At 37.1% G+C, this 26466-nt stretch overlaps 1 protein-coding gene across 3 annotated transcripts in view; it reads left to right on the top strand.

Moving 5' to 3' along the window:
• UIMC1 (ubiquitin interaction motif containing 1) overlaps window positions 1-26466 on the top strand; it is a 140860-nt gene that overhangs the window by 28491 nt on the left and 85903 nt on the right. For 2 of the 3 annotated variants that reach the window (XM_043981651.1, XM_043981649.1), the window contains exon 3: window positions 15674-15761. In XM_043981651.1, the coding sequence (XP_043837586.1) occupies window positions 15674-15761 (88 nt within the window). Of the gene's footprint in view, window positions 1-12601; window positions 12707-15673; window positions 15762-26466 lie in introns of those variants that run through there. The other variant, XM_043981650.1, reaches the window with a different exon arrangement.

Here is a 26466-nt window from a genome sequence, read left to right as displayed (position 1 = left end):
AGATCCTTAGCTGTCACTTTGAAGTATTCCTCTTGGATAAAAGCCTTTGCTTTCCTGAGACATTGAAAAACAGTCTTAGGCTGCCATAGTCTTTCTTCAGTCTTTTAGAAAACCACTTACTGAATCTTGCAGCTTTTGTTTTTCTTTTCAGCCTCTGTCTACATCTTTTTAAAGGATGTACTACAGGTCAGTTACCACTATTTTGCTGAAAATTCAAAGTTTTTTTTTCTAGTAGTATTCTTTCTTTCTCTCATTTAAACTTGTTATCCAAGTTTTAGATTACTGGCAGACTATTAATTTAATGTATGTTTTCTTTATTTCTTAGCAATTTCTTTTACAAGTTTCTGTTCTTTTCATTGTTGTCTGACTCTCTGTGATCCTATTTTGAGGTTTTCTTGGCAAAGATACCAGAGTGGTTTGCCATTTCCTTCTTCATCTTATTTTACTGATGAGAGACTAAGGCAAACAGGATTAAATAACTTGCCCAGGATCACACAGCTAATAAGTGTTTGAGGCTACATTCAAACTCATGAAGAGGAGTCTTCCTGTCATCAGGCCTGGCACTCTATCTATTGTACCAGCTAGCTGCCCCTATTTCTGCTCTCTTTCTGTATTTAAAAAGATGTTTTATTGATGCTCTTTTCTTTTAATCCTTTTTTTGTATTATTATTGTCACCCATTCAAACCCTCCAATATATTTTTTCTTTCAAACCCCCCCCCAAATCCTTTTCTTTTATTAAATTAGTGTTGTCAAGCAAAACTAATGTATATTGGGAATGTTTGAGAATGTATGTTTCATTTATTACTTCTGGCACAATGCCTCTCTGACAAGAAAGAGGTAGACAGTGTAAATCATCTGTAATTATGATTGGTCATTGGATCAATCATATTCTTTTCTTCATAATTTGTTCCTTAGAGTTGTAGTTGTATATATTGTTCTAGTTTTGCTCATTTCATTTTACATCAGGCCTTATGAGTTCTTCCAGATTTCTCTAAATCTGTCCCTTTTGTCATTTATATTAGTCACAGATTGTCCCTTAAGATCCAATAATATATCATCACACAAATTATTTAGGAAAAAACTTTCTATTGATGACAGCTTCTGGGAAAACTGGAAAAATATCTGGCAGAAATTAGGCTTAGGCCTATGCCTTACACAGTATTTCACAATACATTCTAAATAGATATGTGACCTCAATACTAAAGAATAGACTATTGTAAGGGGCTAAAATTCTAGCTATACTATCTAAAACCTAATGAGTGGTTGCCAATAAATTATAAGCTTTAGCAAGAGTATTTAAGTGTTTAAGTTTTTATTAAAGAGCATTGGGATCAGAGAGAAAGGTTAAAAATCTAACTATTTCTAAGAGACCCTATCATCCGACCTGCCATGGCGAGGTCAGGAACAAAAAGGACCCAACGCCTCCTGTGAAGCTGGGAACTTCCCCTCCACAGGACCACACAGCTCCAAGCTAATTGGCTGGCAGCTTTGATAGACAGTACCCATGAGCAAACGTCACTTCCTGACACCAAGGACCTGAACACATTATGTGGCTTGCCTTCTCCTCATTGTGGAGCTTTCCTATAGTAACTCTCCAGCAGATGGTATCATTCCAATTGTTACACTATTAAAAAATGAGAAAGGAAACAAATCATATAGGTAGGTAATAGATTCTTTTTTTTTTTTTTTTTTTGCGGGGCAATTGGGGTTAAGTGACTTGCCCAGGGTCACACAGCTAGTAAGTGTTAAGTGTCTGAGGCCGGATTTGAACTCAGGTACTCCTGAATCCAGGGCTGGTGCTCTATCCACTGCACCATCTAGCTGCCCCCCCCCTTTTTTTTTTTAAGTGAGGCAATTGGGGTTAAGTGACTTGCCCAGGGTCACACAGCTAGTAAGTGTTAAGTGTCTGAGGCCGGATTTGAACTCAGGTCCTCCTGACTCCAGGGCCGGTGCCCTATCCACTGCGCCACCTAGCTGCCCCAGGCAATATATTGTTAACCAAATGAGGGATAGAGGCAATTACAAAAGATAAGTTAGATAACTGATTACATGAAATTGAAAAGTTTCTGCAGACAAAATGAATGTATTAGGATAAAAAGGGAAGCAATTGAATGGGGGAAAAATCTGTGTATTACATTTTTTGGATAAGTGTTTAATATCCAAAGTATATAAACAATTCATTAGTAGGTATAAGACCAAAAGCTATTTTGCAATCCGTAACTGGTCAAAGGATATTATTAACAAATTTCTCAGAAGAAGGATTGCAAACTAACAGCCACATTAAAAAAATGCTCCATATCAGTAATGAGAAATGCAAATCAAAATAACCTTGATGTTTCAATGCAAGCCCTGCAAATTCTTAAAGATAACAAAAGATAGTCCATGATGGAAAGGTTGTAGGAAGATAAGCACACTGCATTGTTGGTAGAGTTGTGAATTTGTTTTTTTTTTGTTTTTTTTAATTTTTAAATTTTTTTTAGAGTTGTGAATTTGTATCACCATTAAAAAAAAAGTATTTATTATTTTCCAGTTACATATAAGGATAGTTTCAACATTTGTTTTCATAGGATTTTTAGTTCCACATTTTTCTCCCACCCTCCCTTCCTTCCCTCCTCCCCAAGATGGAAAGCAGTCTGATATAGGTTATATATATACAATCACATTAAATATATCTCTGCATTAATCATCTTGTGAAAGAAGAATCAGCACAAGGGAAAAACCTCAAAAACCAAAAAAACAAAAACAAAAGTAGAAACATTATTGTTCAATCTGCATTCAGAATCTACAGTTCTTTTTTCTGGATGTGGAGAACATTTTCCATCATGAGTTCTTTGAAACTGTTTTGGATCGTTGCACTGCTGAGAAGAGCCAAGTCTATCACCATTGTTCATCACACAATGTTGCTGTTACTGTGTACAGTGTTCTCCTGGTTCTGCTCCTCTCAGTCAGTATCAGTTCATGTAAGTCCTTCCAGATTTCTCTGAACTCCTCCTGCTCATTGTTTCATACAATAGTATTCCATTACATTCATATACCACAACTTATTTAGCCATTCCCCTTTTGATGGACATTCCCTTGATTTTCAATTCTTTGCCACCACAAAGAGAGCTGCTGTAAATATTTTTGTACATGTGAGTCCTTTTCCCTTTTTTATGATCTCTTTGGGATACAGACCTAGTATTATGGTACCACTGCGTCAAAGGGCATTATGAACAGTCCCATAGCCCTTTGGGCATAGTTCCAAATTGCTCTCCAGAATGGTTGGATCAGTTCACAGCTCTACCAACAAAGCATTAGTGTTCCATTTTTTTCACTGCTTCTCAAACATTTATTATTTTCCTTTTTTGTCATATGAGCCAATCTGATAGGTGTGAAGTGGTACCTTAGAGTTATTTTAATTTGCATTTCCCTAATCAGTAGTGATTTAGAGCATTTTATTGCCATGTAGCTGGCCAAAATAGCTCCTAATTATTGCTTTAATTTCTACTTCATTGGTGATGAATTCACCCCTTTCATTTTTTAATTTTGTTTTGATGGGCAATGAGGGTTAAGTGACTTGCCCAGGGTCACACAGCTAGTAAGTGTCAAGTGTCTGAGGCCAGATTTAAACTCAGGTCCTCCTGAATCCAGGGCTGGTGCTTTATCAAACACTGTACCACCTAGCTGCCCCACTCCTTTCATTTTTGGTACTGGTAATTTGGTTTTCTTCTTTCTTTTTTTTTTTAACCAAATTAACCAAAGGTTTATCTATTTTATTGTTTTTTTTCCATAAAACCAGCTCTTAGTTTTATTGATTAATTCTATAGTTTTCTTGCTTTCAATTTTATTAATTTATCCTTTGATTTTCAGGCTTTCTAATTTAGTATTTAATTCGGGATTCTTAATTTGTTATTTTTCTAGCTTTTTTAGTTACATGCCTGATTCATCGATCTCCTCTTTCTCTTTTTTATTCATGTAAGCATTTAGAGATATAAAATTTCCCCTAAGCACTGCTTTGGCTGCATCCCATAGGTTTTGATATGTTGTCTCATTATTGTCATTCTCTTGGATGAAGTTATTGTTTCTATGATTTGTTGTTTGACCCATTCATTCTGTACCATGAGATTAGTTTCCAATTAATTTTCAGTCTACCTTTCGATGGCTCTTTATTACATGTAATTTTTATTGCATCATGATCTGAGAAGGATGCATTTACTATTTCTGCCTTTCTACATTTGGCTATGAGGTTTTTGTGCTCTAATACATGGTCAGTTTTTGGGTATGTGCCATGTACCCCTGAGAAAAAGGTATATTCCTTTCTATCCCCATTCAGTTTTCTCCAGATATCTATTATATCTAACTTTTCTAACATTCTATTCACCTCTTTAATTTCTTTCTTATTTATTTTGTGGTTAGATTTATCTAATTTTGAGAGGGGAAGGTTCAGATCCCCCACTAGTATAGTTTTACTGTCTATTTCCCCTTGTAACTCATTTAACTTCTCCCCTAAGAATTTGGTTGTTATACCCCTTGGTGCATACATGTTTAGTATTGATATTACTTCATTATCTATCATACCTTTTAGCAAGATGTAGTTTCCTTCTGTGAGATTTAAAATTGGATATACGAGTATTAAACTCTTCCTTTAACTTTTCCCTTATATATCTCCCAGACCACTAAGAAAAAGAAGCCTCTGAGCTTTAATCAGTGAGGGATTAGTTTTTATTGTTTGGGAGTTAATTAGATAACAAAAAGGTGATACCGATTAGGGAAATAGGAAAGTAGAAATACAAATGAATAATCTTAGATCTAAGCTTAGTCTATATTCCATTAAAAAACTCACCGAATCCCAAAACTGCCTGCCAGGCCGAGAACCAGAGCTGACCACCGCTAAACTCGTGTGCCTCCACAGCTAAGCTGCCACTGCTAAGCTGAGAAGCCAGAGTGAGTGAGAAGTTCCGTTCCACTCTCAGTTTTAAGTTGGCATCCCGGAAGTACAGTGTGCTTGGCCACGCTCTCCGGGCAGCAGCAGGCTCATGGCCGTTTGTCGAAGTCTCCTCCCCAAAAGGGCAGTCCTTCAAAAGCCGCTTCAGTAGCATGCGCTCAACTCTCAAATGATTCAGCTGAAACTTCCATTTTTTACCACACTTCCTTATCTCTTTTAATTAGATCTGTTTTTGCTTTGTCTGAGATAAGAGTTGCTACCCCTGCTTTTTTTTTTACTTCAGCTGAAGCATAATATATTCTGCTTCAACTTTTTATCTTTACTCTGTGTGTATCTCTCTGCTTCAAATGTGTTTCTTGTAAACAACATATTGTAGGATTCTGATTTTTAATCCACTCTGCTATTCACATCTCATTCACATTCACAGTTAAGATTATTAACTGTTTATTTCCCTCCATCCTCTTTTCCCCTTTGTACTCTTTTCCCCCTTCTTTCACCCTATTCCTCCTGACCAGTGTTTTGCTTCTGACCACTGGCTCCCTCAATTTGCCCTCCCTTTTATCAGCTACCCTTCCTTTTTCCCCCCCTTTTCCCCCTGTTTCTGCCCTCCCTTTTATTAATACCACCCTTTTCCCATTTCCTTCTTGTTTCCTTAAAGAGTAAGATAAGTTCCTTTGTACAAATGGGAATGTATTTTATTCCCTCCCTGAACCAAATCTGATGAGAGTAAGGTTGAAAATGTAATGAAATAATGGGATTTAGCAGATACTCAAAGACCCACCTGGAGATTAATCTATACTGATTGAATCAAGTGAGAGTGATTGACTGCTGATTAAGCCTACTTCAAGTTAACTGGATTGTAATCACACCTGGCTAGCCCTTAAGAAGGTATTGTTCTCAGAAACTAAACTGTGAACTCAACTTGAGAACACCTTCAAAGCCAATGGATTTGGAGGACAGCAACCAATCACCTTGAAGCAGTATGTAAGGACCGCCTCTGTTCCAGACCTATAAAAAGCTTCCACAAACAGCTTGCTGAGGAGTTCCTGATTAAAGCAGGCTTGTGGAGGAGGACTTGAGGGAGAACCCAACCAGGCTGGAACTCTAGGCTAGGTAGGACTTCTTTTTCTTAACTTTCTGAACTCCTTGTAAATATCTGTATGCTTTAATAAATGTTTAATGTCCAAAGACTGGTACTGAAGCTTTTTAATTTGAGGCGACCACAAATTAGATTTTAAACATCACAGTTTGGCGGCCACGAAGGGACCTTAAGGACCCTCCCACCCTCCCTAGTTTGGCCATGAGCCACCTAATTTAGTGGACTTTCTCTTAAATACCCCCACTGACTTTCCCTCATTTGCCTAATCTCCTTTGCTTTGTTTCTTCTAGGAACAGGTGTTCCTTGATGAAACAAAACAATGCTCACTTCTCCCTTCTTCCCCTCTATTGTAATGGGGTTTTTTTGTGCTTCTTCATATGATGTAATTAACCCCATTCCTCCTCCGCCATCCTCTCTTTCCCCTAGTCTTCTTTTATTTTGCCCCTTATGTTTCTTTATATTATCATATCAAAGCCAATTTAGTAACAATACCTTAATAGAGATACAGATCCCAAGAGTTAAAAAGTATTATCCTTCTCATAGGGATGTAAGCAGTTTAACCTCATTGAACAACCTTCCCCCCCTCCCCCTCTTGTTTACCTCCTTTATACTTCTCTTGAATCTTGTATTTGGAAATCAGATTTTCTGTTCAGTTCTGGTCTTTTTTCTCAGGAAACCTTGGAAGTCCCCTATTTCATTGAATGCCCATCTTTTCCCCTGAAGGAGAACGATAGGTTTTGCTGGGTGGTTGATTATTGATTGTAATCCCAGCTCCTTTGCCTTCCAGAATATCATATTCTAAGCCCTGTGATTTTTTAATGTCGAAGCTGCTAGGTCCTGTGCAATCCTGATTGTGGCTCCATGATATTTGAATTGTTTCTTTCTGGCTGCTTGGAGTATTTTCTCTTTCCCTTGATGATTCTTGGCTACAATATTACTTGAAGTTTTCCTTTTGGGGTCTCTTTCAGGAGGTGATTGGTGAATTCTTTCAATGATGATTTTATCCTCTGATTCTATAATTTCAGGACAGTTCTCCTTGATAATCTCCTGGAATATGATGTCTAGACTCTTTTCTTGATCATGGCTTTCAGGTATTCCAATAATTCTTAGATTATTTCTCCTGGATCTATTTTCCAGGTCATTTGTTTTTCCAATGAAGTATTTCACATTTTCTTCTATTTTTTCAGTCTTTTGATTCTGCTTGACAGATTCTTGGTGTCTCATGGAGTTATTAGCTTCCATCTGCCCAGTTTTCATTTTTGATGTCTTTTTTTTTTTTTTTGGTGGGGTAATGGGGGTTAAGTGACTTTCCCAGGGTCATACAGCCAGTAAGTGTCAAGTGTCTGAGGCCGGATTTGAACTCAGGTACTCCTGAATCCAGGGCTGGTGCTTTATCCACTGCACCACCTAGCTGTCCCTCTTATATTTTTTTTTAACAGCTCTCTGAATATCTTGTTTCTCATACATTGATGTTTTAAACTTTCTCTTCTAACTGCATTGATTGTGCAAAACCTTTTCAATTTTGTATAATTAAAATCGCCCATTTTGTGTCCTTTAATCCTTCCATCCCTTGTTTGGTCAAGAATTCTTTACCTCTCTAGAGTTGTGAAAAGGTATCTTCTTTCCTTTTTCCAGTTATCTTACAATATGACCTTTTAGATCTAGGTCATGTATCCATTTACAACTTATTGTGCTATAAGTTGTCAGATATTTATTTTTTCCTAGATTGCTTTCAGTTTTCAGAGCAGTTTTCATCTGGACAAGCTAGTATCTTTTCTGATTTTTATTCTTTTGTTCAAAGCCATACTTCACCACTGGAACCTACTACATGGTGAAGATTTTCTGGATGTTGAAATTTAGGTCTTAATAAAAACCTGAGCCATAGAACTGGAAGCTGTCACAGCCAGCATCATTGCTTACAAAGATGGATCCTTCAGTAACCACAATCTTCTAGGGAGCTTTCATGAGGGGACAGTAGCAAAATCTGAGTCATTGACAGCAGAGAATATTGCTTTGTATTTATATTTTCCATTTTTGGTAGCATAGAGTCTGAAGTATTCAGAGTCAGTGTTCTATTCTAGACATCTTGGTAACTAAAATGAAGGAAAGCTCCTACTTGAACCATTGTTGGCCTATGTTCAGTTTTAGTCTTCCGCTCCTTCAGGGATACTGGCTTGCCTACTTGAGGAAGCGCTTAAGGAAGTGCTGCCTCTGTTGGGAACCACTGGTACTAAAAATTCAGTACTACTGACCTTTAACACAGGTGACATAACTATGCTCTGTACAATATATTGGTTTGGGAACCTCCACAAAGTTGGGTTTCATCAGTGTTAGACCCCTAGTATTTTTTACACATTTTCTGTAGCCCAGAATCTTCTCTATGAATTCTTCATTGGGTATGTGATTCATGGCCAGTCTGTAAGCGTATTTGCTTGCTCTTATCTATTCCCTATTGCTTTTCCTCTTCTCACAGGGATTTCCTCTAGCTTTCTTCCTTCACTTGCTAGGTCTTCTTGTTTCAAGATTCTCATAGATCCTAGTGAGTGTCCTTAGTATCATGATAATGAGTGGCCCCTACAATAAGCTCCAGTCAGAGGACTGCCTCTAAAATAAAATTCCACTGATGTTGAAAAATCATTAGTATTATTTCTTCTTTGCCCATGCTTATTTACTGAATTTCTTTTTTTGTTGTTGTTTTATTGCCATAGCTAGTATTTTTAGAACAATATCAAATAATAGTGGTGAGGATAGACATTCTTATTCTATTTCTTATCTGCCTGGAAAGACCATAAGTGTTTCTGTATTACAGATAATTCTAGCTCTTGCTTTTAGTTAGATACTGTTTATTATTTTAAGGAGAGATCCATATGTTCTCATACTTTTAAAATGTTTGAAACATAAGTGTTTTATTTTAAGTTTTTTTATATCTGCTGATACAATCATGTGAATTGTATTGTTTTGTTATTAATAAGATCTGTTATGTTGGTAGTTTTCTTAGGTCCTCTTGACTCTTGGGCCAGTGCTCTATCCACGGTGCCACCTAGCTGCCCCACTACACTAGCTGTGTGACCCTGGGCAAGTCACTTAACCCCAATTGCCTTAAACATCTGGGGCCATCTCCACTTGACTCAGGTATCTATCTTGCCAGTGGACCCAGATGGCTCTGGAGGAGAGAGAGGTTGGTGACCTTGCACAGCCCTTTTCACTTGAACTGAATTGGATTTGTCATGATATCACCTTCCAATGTCATGGTGCTCTTCGAGTATGAAGACAAACAACAAGTTTTTTAATATTGATTTAATCCTACATTCTTTGTATAAATACAACCTGGTCATAATATGTATAATCTTTTTTATAATGCTTTTTTATATTGGTTACATAGCTTCTTTGCCAATATTTTATTAGACATTTTTGTGTCAATATTCATTAGAGATATTGGTATATAATTTTTATTGTTTTATTTCTTCCTAGTTTAGATATCAAGTCCCTTCTTGTATCATAGAATAAAGCACTTAGGAGGTGCTATATAAAAGCTTGTTCCCTTCCCCTGAACTAAAATGTTTTTAGTGACTCATTTTATTTTGACACATTTATTTCCTTATAAAGAAACCCCCTTATAGTTTTTGTTTTTGTTTAGTCATTTCAGTTGTGTCTGACTCTTTGTGACCCCATTTGGGGTTTTTTTGACAGAGATACCAGAATGGTTTGCCATTTTCTTCTCTAGCTTTTTTTTTCTTTTGGTGGGGCAACGAGGGTTAAATGACTTGCCCAGGGTCACACAGCTAGTAAGTGTCAAGTGTCCGAGGCTAGATTTGAACTCAGGTTCTCCTGAATCCAGAGCTAGTGCTTTATCTACTATGCCATTTAGCTGTCCCCTTTCTCTAGCCTTTTTTTTTTTTTTTTTTACAGATGAGGAACTGAGCAGTGTTAAGTAATTTGCCCAAGACTGCACAACTAGTGAGTGTCTGAGCCCAGATTTGAACTCATGAAGATGAGTCTTCCTGACTTCAGGCCTGATACTCTATCCACTGTGCCCCACCCTGTAGGACCTTACCACTAAAAAGCACTTAAGCATAACCATCTAATATAGTGATTGCAACTGACAGCACATATAACTTTACTTTTAAAAATTTTTAGAAAAGTTTTATGTTTCAACTTGCATTTAGAATCAATACAATCCATTATATTTGACCTGATTTTTTTCTTTTTGTCTCAGTTAATTTTCCAGTAGGAACATTGTTACATATGGTTATTTTATAGGTTACTGTTTATTTATTATTTCAGCTCTCATCACCAGAAGTTTGGCTTCCAGATAAATCTTTTTGGCCATAGAATGTAGCTACTGCCTATTAAGGCATGAAGAGGATTTTGATCTTTTTGATTATGATGGTTTGGAGGAAGCTCCCAGACCAGTAAAATCATAATTTGAAATATCGAAGCAAGTAGGTTTTGTGGGCTGGCATAGGAATTTATATTCTCTCTGGGAAAGTGCCTTTCTGCCTTTTGATCATCCAACTAGCAAATGAGCATAAACTATTTTTATCATATTCTTAGTATTCATCAACAAACACAAATCTTTAAATTAACCAAAAACAAAGGAACAAGTGATTTGAAAATTGTTATAAGTGAAATTGTAAACTTCACTTAGCTAAAAAAAAAAACTTTTGGAACAAACCCTGTTCATAAATTGTTCTTTTTTTCTGTTTCCTGCTTAAGTAATAGTAAAACTTGGCTAAATGGGAGTTTAGAGTTACTTAAAAATTCATAAAGATTGAAGCTGTTCAAAGTGAAATGATTTGTGTGTTTTGAATAATTTTACTTAATGTTTCTCTTTAACTCATTAAATAGCTTTGCACTTAATTTTTTTCCCTCACGAAGTTTTTAATTTCCCTCTAATCACCCTTGCTCCCCACCCCCCTACCCGATAGCATTGTGTAAATAATCAGTCAACCTAAAAAAGCTTTACTTTAAAAGGTTTTATAAGGAAGCTTAACTCTAAGATGATTTGCCTGTGAGAAAGGCATTATGAAGATAATATTTATATATTACATTATGGCTTATAAAATATTGCCCTTGAAGCAATTCCATGAGGAAATATAAGTGTTATGCCCCCATTTTACAACTGAATAAAAGTCTCAAAAGAGAAGTTATCTGCCCAAGATCATAGATAGTTAATGTTGGAGCCAGGACTTGAAGTCTTTCAATTTTCAAGTCCAGTTCTACTTTCTCTGTTATATTTTGTCTATAATTAGTACTGTAATATTTTTTCCATATAAATATTTTATTATTTTCCAGTTACATTTAGAGATAGTTTTCAACATTTGTTTTTATAAGATTTCTAGTTTCAAATTTTCTCCCTCCCTCCTTTCCCTTCCCCCTCCCCAAGACAGCAGGTACTCTGATATAGATTATATATGTACAATCACATTAAACTTATTTCTGCATTAGTCATGTTATGAGAGAAAAATCAGAGCAAAAAGGAAAAACCTAAAAAAAGAAAAACAACAACAAAAAACAATAGAAATAGTATGTTTCAATCTGCATCTAGATTCCACAGTTCTTTTTTATTCTGGATATGGAGAGCATTTTCTATCATGAGTCCTTTGGAACTATCTTGGACCATTGTATTGCTGAGAAGAATCAAGTCTGTAACAGTTGATCAACACATAATGTTGTTGATACTGTGTACAATGTTCTCTTGGTTCTGCTCATCTCACTCATCATCAGTTCATGTAAGTCCTTCTAGGTTTCTCTGGAATCTGCCTGCTCATCATTTCTTACAGCACAATAGTATTCTATTACATTCATATACCACAACTTGTTCAGCCATTCCCCAATTGATGGACATCCTCTCAATTTCCAATTCCTTGCTACCACAAAAAGAACAGCTATAAATATTTTTGTACATGTGGGTCCTTTTCCCTTTTTTTATGATCTCTTTAGGAAAAAGAGCTAATTTTTTTTATTTAATTTTTTTATTGCTGGGTCAAAGGGTATGCACAGCTTTATAGCCCTTTGGGCATAGTTCCAAACTGCTCTCCAGAATGGTTGGATCAGTTCACAGCTCCACCAACAATGCATTAATGTTCCAATTTTTCCACAGCTTCTCCAGCATTTATTATTTTCCTTTTTTGTCATATTAGCCAATCTGATAGGTGTCAGGTGGTACCTCAAAGTTGTTTTAATTTGCATTTCTCTAATCAATAATGATTTAGAGCATTTTTTCATATGGCAGTATATAGCTTTGATTTCTTCATCAGAAAACTGCCTGTTCATATCCTTTGACCATTTCTCAATTGGGGAATGATTAATACTGTAATAGTAACATTTTTTTGGTTGGATTCTGTATGTATTAGAAATTCCAGACCAAGCTCAAATCGCAACCAGGTTGAATACCTTAAAAAAAAAAGACAAACAGCCCCCCTTGTATGGGGATATGTAGGCCTGCAGACCAGGCAGATTGGTTCACCATGCTTCTGCAGACCTTTAGTGTGTTCCTTTCAGGGCTATTTTGGCCTTCTGCTTTGAAGATTGCTTCATTCTCTCTCCTGCTGTCACTGTCACTCTTCATGGTTGGAGAGCCTTGTTATGCACGTTACTGAGTCTCTTAACTACTTCTCCAGGTTTTGCATTTTGTGTGCTTGGGAGTGGCTAGAATATGAATAAGTGGGCAACTAGTCAAGTAAGTGAGTTTTTTTCATCTATATGTGTATATGTATGTACATATACATACATATCTCTGTGTGTATATATATGTTTATATGTATATATTTTTTTACATAATAATTTGACTAGATTTTGGATAAATTCTTTGCCACCAACGGTCACTGGGATTAAGGTATATTCTTTAAGCTTTGTCATGGTCAGGGGAATAAATCGGATTTGTGAAAGATAAGCTGAGGGGAAAAAAGAAGTAATGTTCTAGAAAGGTATGCATGCCCTGGAATGGGAATTACATGATAAATAACTATCCTTGGTTTATGAATCCTGAGGTTGGAGTGCCAGTGTAGGAGTGGACACCCTTCTTTTGTCTCTATTACCATAATTTTTTTTCTACCTTTGTCATTTCTTAAAAGTAAACCTTCTTTAGTACAGGTTTGAGGAAAGTATGAACTGGTATTTTAAGGAGTAACCTGTTTAGCAAGGGGCTAGCAAACTGACAAGAATCTACCTAAAAGCAAGAAGAGCCTGTTTCAAGAATAAAAACCTAGTGAACACTAAAACAAAGCAGAGAAAAAACCTAACAGAAAGTATGTTCTAATAAAGAAATTCTTTACTTCAAAAGAGTTGTAATTTCACAGCTGTTTGTCATAGATTGAAGCCTCTAAATCAGGAGCTCTTGACCTTTTTTGTGTAATGAAATCTTTTGGCAATCTGATGAAAACTTATGGATATATTTCTATATATTCCTCCCACATTCAAGTTCATGGGCCCCAGGTTAAAAACCCCTACTAAAGCAAATCATAAAACTAGCACTTTGTGGGTCCTCTTTTGGTAAAGAAGCTCTTTCAATTTATGTAGACTGGTTCTTGGATTCCAGAGACACAGCCTGTGGCCAGGTAAAATCTTTCCAGCGTATGCTTCACTGGAAATGCCTTTGAACACCCTGAGTCCTCACCACAATGTGATGAAGCTGTAGAGGAGGATGCTATGGAGGAAATTTTGTTTTCAAATAACTTTCCCACCTCAATAAAAATCCATCCTAACAACTACTGAAAACAAAACAAACGAAAACACGATTTTTTTCTCTGTACTTGGGCAGTTTCTGTCCACAAAAGGTCCCGTTTTCTCCGTGGGGATTGTTTTTGTGCTTTTTGGTGGGTTGAGGTTTAATCTTTTGTTCTCTCCCCTATATTAATAGTCATTTTTAACAGTACATTAGTATAGAGTGACAGCCTGGTATCGTGTATAAAGAGCTGGCATCAGACCCACGAAGCTTTGTGCCTCTGACCCATACTTTGTAATCCAGGGCAAGTTAGTTATCCCTCAGTGCTTTAGGCAACTCTCTTAAAGTTGCAGAGAATGTGCTGACTCGGCATTGATAGTTTTCCTCATTTGGGAGCTCCCTATGTTGTTGAAATTACAGGTTCAGTCTGTGTTTCTCTTAGTAATATGCTGTTGCATATGTGTCTTTCCACTGCAGTTTGGGTTGCCTACAGTTGTGATTCTTCTGAGATGATAGTGTTCCATGATTCGTAGCCATATTGCATCACTGGGTGAATTAGCGTTAACCAAGATGGACTTTGGCAACAGCAGCTTGGGAATCACTGAAGATATGCCCTGCATGGGAAGTGGGTTTAGAGACATCATGAAGGATATATATGTCTAGGAAAATAAGGTGGGCCAGTCATATATAGCAAGAGTCACCACCACTCTAGTCCAGGCCCTCATCACCTCATACCTGGATTATTTCAGTAACCTGCTGGTGGGTCCACTAAGCTCATCTTTCCTCACTCCAGTCCATTCTCCATTTAGTCACTAATGTGATTTTCCTAAAGTGCAGGTCTAATCATGTCTGTTCCCCCCATGTCCACCCCCATCCCAGCTCCCCAGCCCTCAGCAAATAAACTTCAGTAGCTCCCTTTTGAGTCAAATACAAAATATTCTGCTTAGCACTCAAAGCCTTTCATAACCTATTTCCCTCTTACCTTTTCAGTCATACACCTTACTCCCCAACACATACTCTCCAGTCTAGTGCCATGGACTTCCTGGCCATCTCATGAACAAGACTCTCCTTTTTGAGACTCTGGCTATTCTCTCATGCCTCCACTCCAACTACTAACCTCCTTGGCTTCCTTTAAGTCCCAACTAAAATCCCATCTTTTACTAGAAGCCTTTCCCAACCCCTCTTAGTTCTGCTGCACTCTGTTAATTATTTCCTATTTATCCTGTACATAGCTTGCTTTGTATATATTTATTTGCATGTTGTCCTCCTTATTAGATTGTGAGTTCCTTGAGGTCAGGAACTGTCTTTTGCCTTTTATTGTATCCAAAGAACTTAGCCCTGTGCCTGGCATAAAAGGTGCTTAATAAATGTTGATTGATTTTTTTTGAAGGGTGTGACATAACAGATGGAAATGTCCCACTAATATCCATAAAATAATAAAAGTGCCACTGGAATGCCTTCAGTCTGTTGGGTGGATATTCTGAGAATTTCTAGAATTCAATGAATATGAATCACAGGATGAAAGAGGGAAGTGAATAGGTTGAGGGCTATGAAGAAGGAAGGAATGCTCACACTGATGAGACTGATGAGATCATGGATCCTTGAAGCATTACTAGTAGTACAGTGCTCTTAGAACTAAAGAATTTTTGTTATCCTTTCAAGTTTGAAATCACCATTTTCCAAAAATGGTAGCTTCTTTCAGGTCAGGGACCTGTTGCCTTTTATTACAGAGTTTGGGTCCCAGAGAAGGCAAGGAAGAACACAACTCTTAATTAGTTTTTATTTATTTATTTAATTTTTTAAGTGAGGCAATTGGGGTTAAGGGACTTGCCCAGGGTCACACAGCTAGTAAGTGTTAAGTGTCTGAGGCCGGATTTGAACTCAGGTCCTTCTGACTCCAGGGCTGGTGCTCTATCCACTTCACCATCTAGCTGCCCCATTAGTTTTGTTTTTAAACTTATCCTCTTTCTTGTTTTGCAACAGGAACCTGGGGAAGAGAATGGATTGCTGAGGACAAGGACAATGCAGCAGTTGGATAGAGCAAAGTGTGCAGCCAAAAGAAAAATAACACGTATGTTTTCAATTGGGAAGCAGGAGGTCTTTAGTTAAAGTTAATTTGGATGCTACTGTATTGCTGATTTCTCCACTTAAATGTGCTGTGTGCCATGGTAACCACTTCTGTTTCTGTAGTGGTTCAGATTACCAAATATTTCCCTAACACCCAATCCTATGAGGTAGGAATTGTAAGAGTTATTATCATTTCCATTTTGCTGAGGAGAAGACTCAGGTTAACTCGGTGAGGTTAACTGACCTGTTCATAATCATAGAAAAAGTAAGAGTTGGGTTTGAAGTTAAACTCTAATCTTCTGACTTTCAAGTGTGCCACACCATGGAAATAATTAAAGTACCATGTAATAGGTTCAGGAATAGCTTACATTGGCTATCAACAATCAATAGAACTTCTTTTATGTCATTGTCTTGCCTTTCTAGCCTATGGATCCTTAAGGAGTCAGAAGACCTGTGCTATGGTTTCTTAAAATATAGTGCCTAAAATTTAACAAAAGACTAGAAATTTAGTCAACCATAGCAGAACACATTGGGACTGTGCTCTCCCTTGGGTCTAGACCAGGGATTCTTAACAGGGGTCCATGAACTTGTTTAAAAAAAAAAATTCACAGCTCTGTTTCAGTGTAATTATTTTCCTTTGTAATAGTATGTTTTTTATGACTTTTCAAACATTATTTTTAGAAGGGGTGCATAAGCTTCACCAGATCATCAAAGGAGTCCATAACAAAAAGTATAGACTTTTGTGAATATAGCCTAAGATTGCTTTAAGTTTTGTGGCTTTTCCTTGACAACACCAAAACATTTTGAGTTTGCACTTCACTAAAACTCTCAGGTCAATGAACTGCTACTGTCTCATCTAACTTTTTCAGAACTTCCTTTACTTGTATAGTTGAATTTTTAATCCAAGCACATAATTTATTCCTATTCAAACTAAATGTGTTAGATTAAACCAGTGTTTAATCTTTTTTCGGGGGGGGGGGGGAGTGGGGGAGGACAGTGAGGGTTAAGTGACTTGGCCGGGGTCGCACAGCTAGTAAGTGTCAAGTTTCTGAGTTTGGATTTGAACTTAGGTCCTCCTGAATCCAGGGCTTTTGCTTTATCCACTGTGCCACCTAGCTGCCCCAACCAGTGTTTAATCGACTGGTATTTTGTCACTAAATAATGAGAGTATGTGAACTACCTTTTTTCAATTATGGTTATAATTTTATGGCTATTGGTTGACAAATTTTTACTTGTCCGTTTTGCCACAAAGACGTTGCTCATTTTACATATGTGAACATTTCTTTGTTTTTTAGATTACATTTTATTATTATTTTTTTCACTTAACAAAAATCTTCCTTCTTTTGCTTGTACCCAGAAGGGAAGCTGGGTGGCATAGTGGATAGAGCACTAGGCCTGGACTCTGGAAGACCTGAATTTGAAATTGGCTTCTGACACTTAGAAGTCTTTCTCTGGACAAATCACTTAACCTTGGTCTTGGCTTAGTCAGCTGTGAGATGGGGAGAAGATAGCACCCGCCTCACAGGATTGCTGTGAGGATCAGATGAAGTACTATTCTGAAGTGCTTGGCCCATCAGAGGTACTAATCAACTACTTGTTCCCTCCTTCTACTTTCCCCATCTACATAAAATACGGAAAACAGAGCCCTTGTCACAAATACACATTCAAGCAAATCCCAGGTTATCTCTTTGGTCATGTGCAAAACATCTACATCCCAGTATATATTCCATATATTCCATCGCCTCTCTGTCAGGAGGTGAGTGGCACATACCTCTGGGGTTGTGCTTGGTTATTGTTTTGAACAGCTTGCTTAAATCTTTCAAAGTATAATTGAACATTTCTCTCATTTCAAAACTTCAAGGTAAGGTAGTGCAAGTGGTATTAGCCCCATTTTACAAAAGAAGAAACTGAAACTCAAGGAAGTTAATTAAATGACTTACCTTCACCACTGCAATTACTAAGTGGCAGTTCCAGGACTTGCACCTAGGTCTTCTCTTAACTTTAAGTCCACTGCCCCTTTTACTTAACACCTTCCTATAGAATAATGCATCTTCATCATTAGTGCAAGTCTTTTTTATCATGTCTAATACTGACTTCATAGAAAGCCTGTTTAGGCTTTGTTCATACTCTCCTGTTTATTGCAGATAATATATATTTTTAAATCATAGAAGTATTTTATTATTTTCCAGTTACATGTAAAGATAGTTTTCAAAAGATTTTGAGTTCCATATTTTTCTTCCTCCTTCTCTCCCCAAGACAGAAAGCAATCTCATATAGGTTTATATATATATATACATATATATATATATGTATGTATATATATATATATATATATGTAATCACATTAAACATATTTCTGCATTAGTCAAGTTGTAAAAGAAGAATCAGAACAAAAGGGGAATACCTCAAAAAAAAAAGTAGAAGCAGTATAGTTCATTCAGCATTCATAATCCCCAGTTCTTTTTTTCTGGATGTGGAGAACATTTTTCATCATGAGTTCTTTGGAGTTGTCTTGGATCATTGTATTTCTGAGAAGTCCATTACAGTTGATCATCGTACAGTGTTTCTGTTCCTGTGTACAATGTTCTCCTGGTTCTACTGCAGATAATATTTTGATCCCAAAAAGCCCATTTCTCAGTGATCACAGTATGGGTAACACTTTTGTGTATTTTGTTTGCATTTGTGAGTTTAATGTTTTCTCATTGACTTTCAGTTATAGTCAAAGCTGTTTCTAAGTCTGTGCCATCACTTATTCATTGGAGTCTGTAGGTGAGATGTTTTATTCAGGCAGGATTAAATGGAACACAGTCTAAACAGATTTTTCCCTACTCTTGTTTTAAGCCAATGCTTTAAAATAAAAATATTTATATAAGTAAAAATGATACAACTTAAATAATTACTGTTAGCATTTTTCTGACAACAAAGATTCAGAAGTGGCTTATTTTCTTTGAGGGATTTAATGTAGTCAAAACTAGATCATTCCTGGATAAGATGGTCATATTTTTTCATTATGTTAGATCATTATTATGCTGTTGTAATACATCATTACTGAATCTTAGTGTGTTGTATAGGGCATTTATCTTAGCAGAGGAAAAAAGGCTATTTTTGAAGGAGATGAAGATAAAAAGATTTAGGGAGAAGAGGGAGCTTGTCTTTTTTAATTGAGTAAATCTATGAAATGCAATAGTGGAGAATTAGTGTGGTATGGTGTTGGGAGTGGGTAAGAACAATGGATTTGTAGTTAGGAGATCTTGATTCAAAGGTGAATGACCTTAGGCAAGTCACTTAACCTTTTGGGGCCTTATCTAATTAAATGGATATACTAATAATTACTATATTTACTTTATAGGGCTATATTGTGAGGAAACTATTATGTAAGCCTGAAAGTGTTCTTTAAATTTGATCTGGCATTATCATTTGATGGATGAGGATTGTACCTAGGACTTCCTGATAAATGAAGCATCTAGTTTTGTGTTACAAAGTCTTAGTCTGTTTGCCCACGTATCAGTGGGAAACTAACAGAACATCTTGAGTCCTTGTTCATCATAAATTATGACTGGTGTCATCAGCCTCTCCCAAGTTATGTACATATACACAGTGCTTTGGAAAGATGAGACAGCCAGCAGAATTATCGGATACCTTGCAGAGGAGTCAGTTTAGTTGAAGCCTAACCAGTCTCTGGTTCTAGAGGGTGAATTCTGTTTGACATTTTCCCTTAGGGTGCATGCTTCCTGTTGGGATTGTTATAAGTACTTCTCTGTACTACTCAAGTTCCTGAACAGTTGAGAATTAGGGGTAACATGTGTCTTGATTACCTCCTTGCTGTGATGGCCTACAGCCTAATCCTTCATCATTTTTGGTTAAATTGTGTGAAAGATGGGAATGAGTTACTGAATGTTTTTTCTTTTCTTCTCTAGAGGCTACTTATTGTTAGGTAGGATAAACAGTATGGCCATGTGAATGCCTCATATTTGTATTGCTTTGAAACTGCTTTTCAGGCTGTTAATATGATCCTCCTATAGCCTGGTAAGGTAGTTAGGATAGATTATTTATAGAAAAGGAAACTCAGACCCAGAGAGGGTGGGTGAGCATAATTGCTTTCCAAGTAGTTCATCTCCCTGCCACACAGTATTTGAGAGGGAGTGTGGCATAGTAGAAAAGAAACGTTGCATTTGAAAACTGAAGACCTGGTTTCAAATGCACATGCTCAGACTTTGGGCAGCAACCAATCAACATAATTAATTAAGTACCTCTTAAGTTACTTCTCTTCTTAAGGCCTCCATTATTTGTAAAATGAGGGACTTGGACTTGATGACTCTTCCAGCTGTAATATCTTGTGATTCTAAGTGGTGGAGAGAGTGGAGTGTGATAAAATTAATAATATATAATAGCATTATAAGTCTTCATGAAAATAGTCGTATTCGTGACTGTTTATGAATAAGAGACAATGTGGATAGAGAGCCAGCCTCAGAGCAGAAAGTTCCAGGAAGATCTGTTTCTGACCTGTCCTCATCTGTGTGATATAGGTAGAGGCACTCAACCTTTCCGTACTTTAGGCAATCCTCTAACATTGTAAGTAGCAGAGACCAGTCAGCCTGCATTGTGTCATTTCCTCACCTGGGAGTTTTCAATACCAATTATCAGTAAAATCACAGGTCTGGTCTTGATCCATTATGATTAACATAGGGCTCTTACATTCTCTGGGAAGCAAAATGACACTGTGTGCAAACTAATGTTCATATTTCAAAGGACTTATTAAAATAATTTATATCTCTTTAATATTTTAGAGTTTACAAAGTGTTTTCTTTACAACAGTCCTGTGAGATAAGGTGGTTTTGAGTATTATCCCCATTTTATAAATGAGGAAAATGGGAGGTTAAGTGAATTGATGGTGGTTATACAGCTAATGGGTAGCAGAGCTAGCATTTGTTTTTTTTTGTTTTGTTTTGTTTTTTGCAGGGCAATGGGGGTTAAGTGACTTGCCCAGGGTCACACAGCTAGTGTCAAGTGTCTGAGGCTGGATTTGAACTCAGGTACTCCTGAATCCTGGGCCAGTGCTTTATCCACTGCGCCACCTAGCTGCCCTGCAGAGCCAGCATTTGAAACCCAGTACTCTCGACTCCAACACTGGTACTTTTTCTTCTCTGTTATGCTGCCTACATGATCTTAAGGAATGACAAAGAGAGCCCAGGTGATGCCTTGGTGCTCTCTAGAACGCTTTGGAAATGATGTTCTATAGAGCCAAATTGTCCAACAAGTTGAAATTTTGTCCCCCTTAAGCAGCCTGATGTCTTTTTCATTTTAACCATTTTGGACAGAAATCTTTATTTACATACTTTTTCCCCTTTTCAAACTGAGCTGAATGTGCTGAGCATCATGTAACCAAGTCTTGATCACTTGATCATCACTGTAAACATTGTTCTGTGCACTATAAAACACTGACATCCTTCAGCTATCTCTGATGATGGGTTGGAATGTGATATTTCCCTTAACTGAGGAAATAGAAAGTCGTCAAAAGAAATTCAGCCACTGCCTTCCACTGTCCTTAATAATGTGGATGTATTATATATCTCTGCATAGCACTTTTTAAAAAAAATGATTTTATTGATGGCCTTTGCTTTTATATCATGTTTCATTCCCCAAAAGATCTCTCACCTGACCTTACCTGGAAAGCCATCTCTTGTAGCAAAGAAAAAAAAAAGAAGATTGAAAACAGCATTTTGACCAAATTAACCAACATATTATACTAGTTACATGGTATATGCCATGCTTCACAGCTGTAGCCTCCCACTGCAGCAAAGAAGGGAGCAAGGTATATTTTCTTATGGGCTCATTTGGGAGAAAACTTGGGTGTTATTCACAATATTCACTTTCATTTCTTTTTGTTGCTCCTCTGAACTCTTCATATTCACAATTTCTTACAGTAAAATTGTAATCCATTACATTATTATACCACAGTTTGACCATTTCCCAATTGATTCCTTGATAATTTTCAAAGGAGGTAGTAACTGAAAGCTCTGGGATGCCTTGCTATAATAGTAGCAAGTCCAGTGGTGTCAAAGTCAAATAGAAACAGGGGCCACTAAATTGTCCTATGTGAATTTAAAAACCACATGTTAACATTATCTACATTCTATTGTGTTTTTATTTATTTTTGTAAATTTTTCACCATTGCATTTTAATCTGGTTCTGATGTTTGCCTGGCATTTAACATCCCTGCTTATAGTTGAAGAACAGATGATAGGAACAGGATATCTATGCCAAATGTCTTTTAATTGTTTACAATGCTTCCCACATAAATTATTTTATCTTTAGAACTACTTGAAGAGAACTGAGAATATTTAGAAGAGGTTTGAATGAACAGGGCAGTCTTTACAATTTGAAAATTGTCATGTGAAAGAGGGGTTACCTTTGTTCTCCTTTGCCCCTTAGAGCAAAAGTAGAGCAGTAATCAGTCAATTAGTGTTCATTATGCATCAGGCACTATGCTAAGCATTTGGGATACAAAGAAGGGGTCCTGCCCTCGAGTAGTTCACATTCTAATGGGGGAGACAACTTGCAAACAAATATGTACCGGTCATAAACGGGGGATAATCTGAGAGGGAAGACACTAGCATTGGGGGCTTAAGAAAGGCTTCTTGAAGAATATGGGATTTAAGTCATCTGAAACATACCAGGGAAGCCAGGAGGCAGAGACAAGGAAAGAAAGAATCCTAGGCATGGTGGACATCCAGTAAAAAATGCATGGAATTGTGATAAGGGCTAGCTGAATCATAGCTTCCTTGCAGGGAAAGTAATAAAATGTAAGACTAGAAATGTAGGAAGAGACCAGGTTGTAAAGGGCTGTAAATGCCAAACAGCTAATGTTATATATGTTCTTGAAGATAATAGGGAGATATTGGAGTTTATTGTGTTTTGGTGGACCTACGCTTTAGGAAAATCACTTTGGTAGTTGAATGGAGGATGGATTAGGCATTTGATGCAGAGAAACCTATTTGAGGTCCATTACTTAGTGCAGTGCCTGGCACAAAATAAGAGCTTGATAAGTGCTCTGTCCTATCCATCTGTCTTATGTATGTTTTGTCTCCTCCATTGAATGTAAGCTTCTTGAAGGCAGGAGCAATATAATTTTTATTTTTCTATGCCCAGTGGCTAATATAGTATCTGATGCTTAGTAAATATTTATTTATTGTTTTTTTGACTAAAACTGCCGTGTTTATATGCCTCAGTGCTTTAAAAAGCTTTTCTCCAAATCATCGATCACAAACCTAAAGAAAACAACTTTCATCCCTAATCAAAATATAATCAACCAACCAGTCCCTCTTGGCCAAGAACTGAAGCAAAGGCATTTTAGCCTCATGGGATCTCAGAATTTCAGACTTGGTAGGGACCTCTGAGTTCCATTCACCTACCTTCATCTATATAGGAATCCCTTTTGAGACATCCTGAGCAGTTAGCGATTTGGCCTCTGGTGTGTTTTTACATTAGTCCTCTAGCTAGTGTATTTTTACTAGTTGTCTCCCATACTTCCTCCTTGGCTCCAAATATTAGCTTCTCTGGCTTCCTTTATACTCAGTTCAATCCTATCTTGTTTAGGAGGCTTTTCCTGGCCCTTTCTATTTACTAGTCCTTTCTTTCTGATGTAACCTTCCATTTACACTGTGTGTATTTTATATGTATGTAGTTATTTTCATATTGTTTTTCCCATTACAATGTTAACTTCATGAGAGCAAGAATATATTTTTGCCTTTCTTTGTATCCTCTGTAATAGCTGGTAACACTGTAGCACTCGATGTTTGCTGACTGATTGATAAATACGAGCAAGCAAAATAATACCTGTCCTCAAGAAGCTTACATTTTAATGGGAGAAGACAAAACATAAAGGGAAGGGAGATAGAAGTGACTGCATGGTTTGGAAATGGTGACCAGGAAGTGGTGTAGAGATTCCTAGGCAAGATAAGGTTTGCCTGGGGCAGCTAGATGGCACAGTGGATAGAGCACCGGCCCTGGATTCAGGAGTACCTGAGTTCAAATCCGGCCTCAGACATTTAACACTTACTAGCTGTGTGACCCTGGGCAAGTCACTTAACCCCAATTGCCTTACTAAAACAAAACAAAAAACCCCCCAAAAGATAAGGTTTGCCTGAATACAAGTCATTCCCCCGTTGATAAATGGTCAAAGGATATAAACAGGCAGTTTTCAGACAAAGAAATCAAAGCTATCTATAGTCATATGAAAAAATGCTTTGGATCACTATTGATTAAAGAAATGCAAATTAAAACAACTCTGAGGTACCACTTCACAGCAGTCAGATTGTCTAATGTGATAGAAAAGGAAGATGATAAATGTTGGTGGGGATGTGGGAAAACTGGGACACTAATGGACTGTTGGGGGAGCTGTGAACTGATCCAGCCATTCTGGAGAGCAATTTGGAACTATGCCCAAAGGGCTTTCAAACTTTGATCCAGCAATACCACTGCTAGGTTTATATCTCAAAGAGATTTTTTTTTAATTTTTTTTTTTTTTAGTGAGGCAATTGGGGTTAAGTGACTTGCCCAGGGTCACACAGCTTGTAAGTGTTAAGTGTCTGAGGCCGGATTTGAACTCAGGTACTCCTGACTCCAGGGCCGGTGCTCTATCCACTGCGCCACCTAGCTGCCCCGAGATTTTTTTTTTTTAAGGGAAAAGAACCTATTTGTTCAAAAATATTTATAGCAACTCTTTTTGTAGTGGCTAAGTGTTGGAAATTGAGAGGATGCCATCAATTGGAGAATGGCTGAACAAGTTGTGGTATATGATTGTAATGGAATACTATTGTGCTATAAGAAATGATGAGCAGGATGATTTCAGAAAAATGTGGAAAGACTTACATGAACTGATACAAAGTGAAGTGAGCAGAACTAGGAGAACATTGTACACAGTAATAGCCATGTTGTGTGATAATCAACTATGTTAGACTTAGCTATTCTCAACAATATAGCAATCCAAAATAATCCCAAATAACTAATGATGAAAAATGCTATCTGCCTCTGGAGAAAGAACTGATGGTGTCTGAATACATACTGAAGCATACTGTTTTCCCTCCCCCTATCTTCTCCTCCCTCCCTCTATTTCTTTCTTCCCTTTCTCCCCCTTGTCCTCCCTCCCTCTGTTTCTTCCTTCCCTCTCTCCCCCATCCCCCTCTCCCCCCTCCCTCTCCCTCCCTCCCCCTCCCTCCTTTCTTCCCTCCCTCCCTTTCTTCCTTCCTTTGTTTTTTCAAGTTTTTTTTTCCACAAAAGGACTAATGGAAATGTTTTATATGATTGCATATATATATAACCAATATCAGAGTGTTTACCATTTCAGGGAGGTGTGTGTGTGTGTGGGTGGAATTTGGAACTCAAAACTTTAAAAAACCTGAATGTTAAAAGTATTTTTACATGTAATTGGGGGAAAATAAAATATTAAAAATGGAAAAAAAAATAAGGTTTGCCTTTCAAAGCTTGGCATCCCAAGGGCACAGTCCGGGGTTCTGGTGAGGGGGAAGGAGTTGAGCATGATGGCCAGTGTACAGTCAGCTTAGTTTGGAAATGGTGGTGACAAGAGCAGATCTGTGTTTTAGGGAGATCACTTTGACCATCCAATAGAGGATAAATTGGAGAGGGCACAAATTGGAAATGGGAAGAACAATTATTAGGACCATATTAAAGTAATCCAAATGAGAGGTGATGAGAGCTTGAATTAGGTTATAGCCTATGTGAATAGTGAAAAGGAGTTGTATATGAGAAAAATTGTGGAGTCTGAATTGACAGGGCTTAACAAATGAAAGGATATGGCAAGTGAGAGGGAAAAGTTAGTCAGGAACTTAGATGATATTGAAGGATGAGGGGGTACCCTCAACTGAATTAAGGAGCATTGGAGGAAGAATGAGTTTTGGGGGAAATATAAGAAGTTGTGTTTTAGAAATATTGATTTGAGGGGGCAGCTAGGTGGCACAGTGGATAAAGCACTAGCCCTGGATTCAGGAGGGCCTGAGTTCAAATCTGACCTCAGACCCTGGGCAAGTCACTTAATCCTCATTGCTCCACCAAAAAAAAAAAAAGAAAAAAAATATTGATTTGAGAGTACTGTAGGACATCCAGATGGATTTTACCCATCAGGCTGCTGGTAATTCAGGAATGCAGTTCAAGAGAGAAATTAGGGTTGGATACATACATATATGTGCATATATACATATATATTGTAGTATACACATGTATACTATGGTAAAATAGATAAATGATGTCAATGGAAAATGCCAGTTCATTTTAATTATTTTCTTGTATAAATTTATTATTTTGGAATATCATTCTTTTTCCCCCCAGATTGCCTTTGGTTTCCTAATAAAACTTAGTTGTTTAAATTAAGCATATGATTTTATTTTTATAATAACTTAGTGCTTGTTTGTAGTTGTCACCTGAAGTTTTAGGTTAAGATTATTCAAGGCCCATATCACAAGGCAGATGTAGAAAAGAACAGAGTTGATTTTAAATAAATTACTTGAAAGATCCATGGTTTTGTAAGTGATAGTGATCAAAATCTCTTTGCCTTAGTAGATGATTTTGCTGTGACTAAAAACTCAACAAGCACATTATTACGACAAAGAAGTGATCTTGGGTTTTCTTCAAACATGTCAGTGGTGCATAAGCTGGACAAAACTTTGGCTACAGAACTGGAAACAACTTTTTGA

This window comes from Dromiciops gliroides, chromosome 2, assembly GCF_019393635.1.
Source record: "Dromiciops gliroides isolate mDroGli1 chromosome 2, mDroGli1.pri, whole genome shotgun sequence".
Taxonomy (NCBI): Eukaryota; Metazoa; Chordata; class Mammalia; order Microbiotheria; family Microbiotheriidae; genus Dromiciops; species Dromiciops gliroides.
This window is presented reverse-complemented; position numbering and strand designations above follow the sequence as displayed.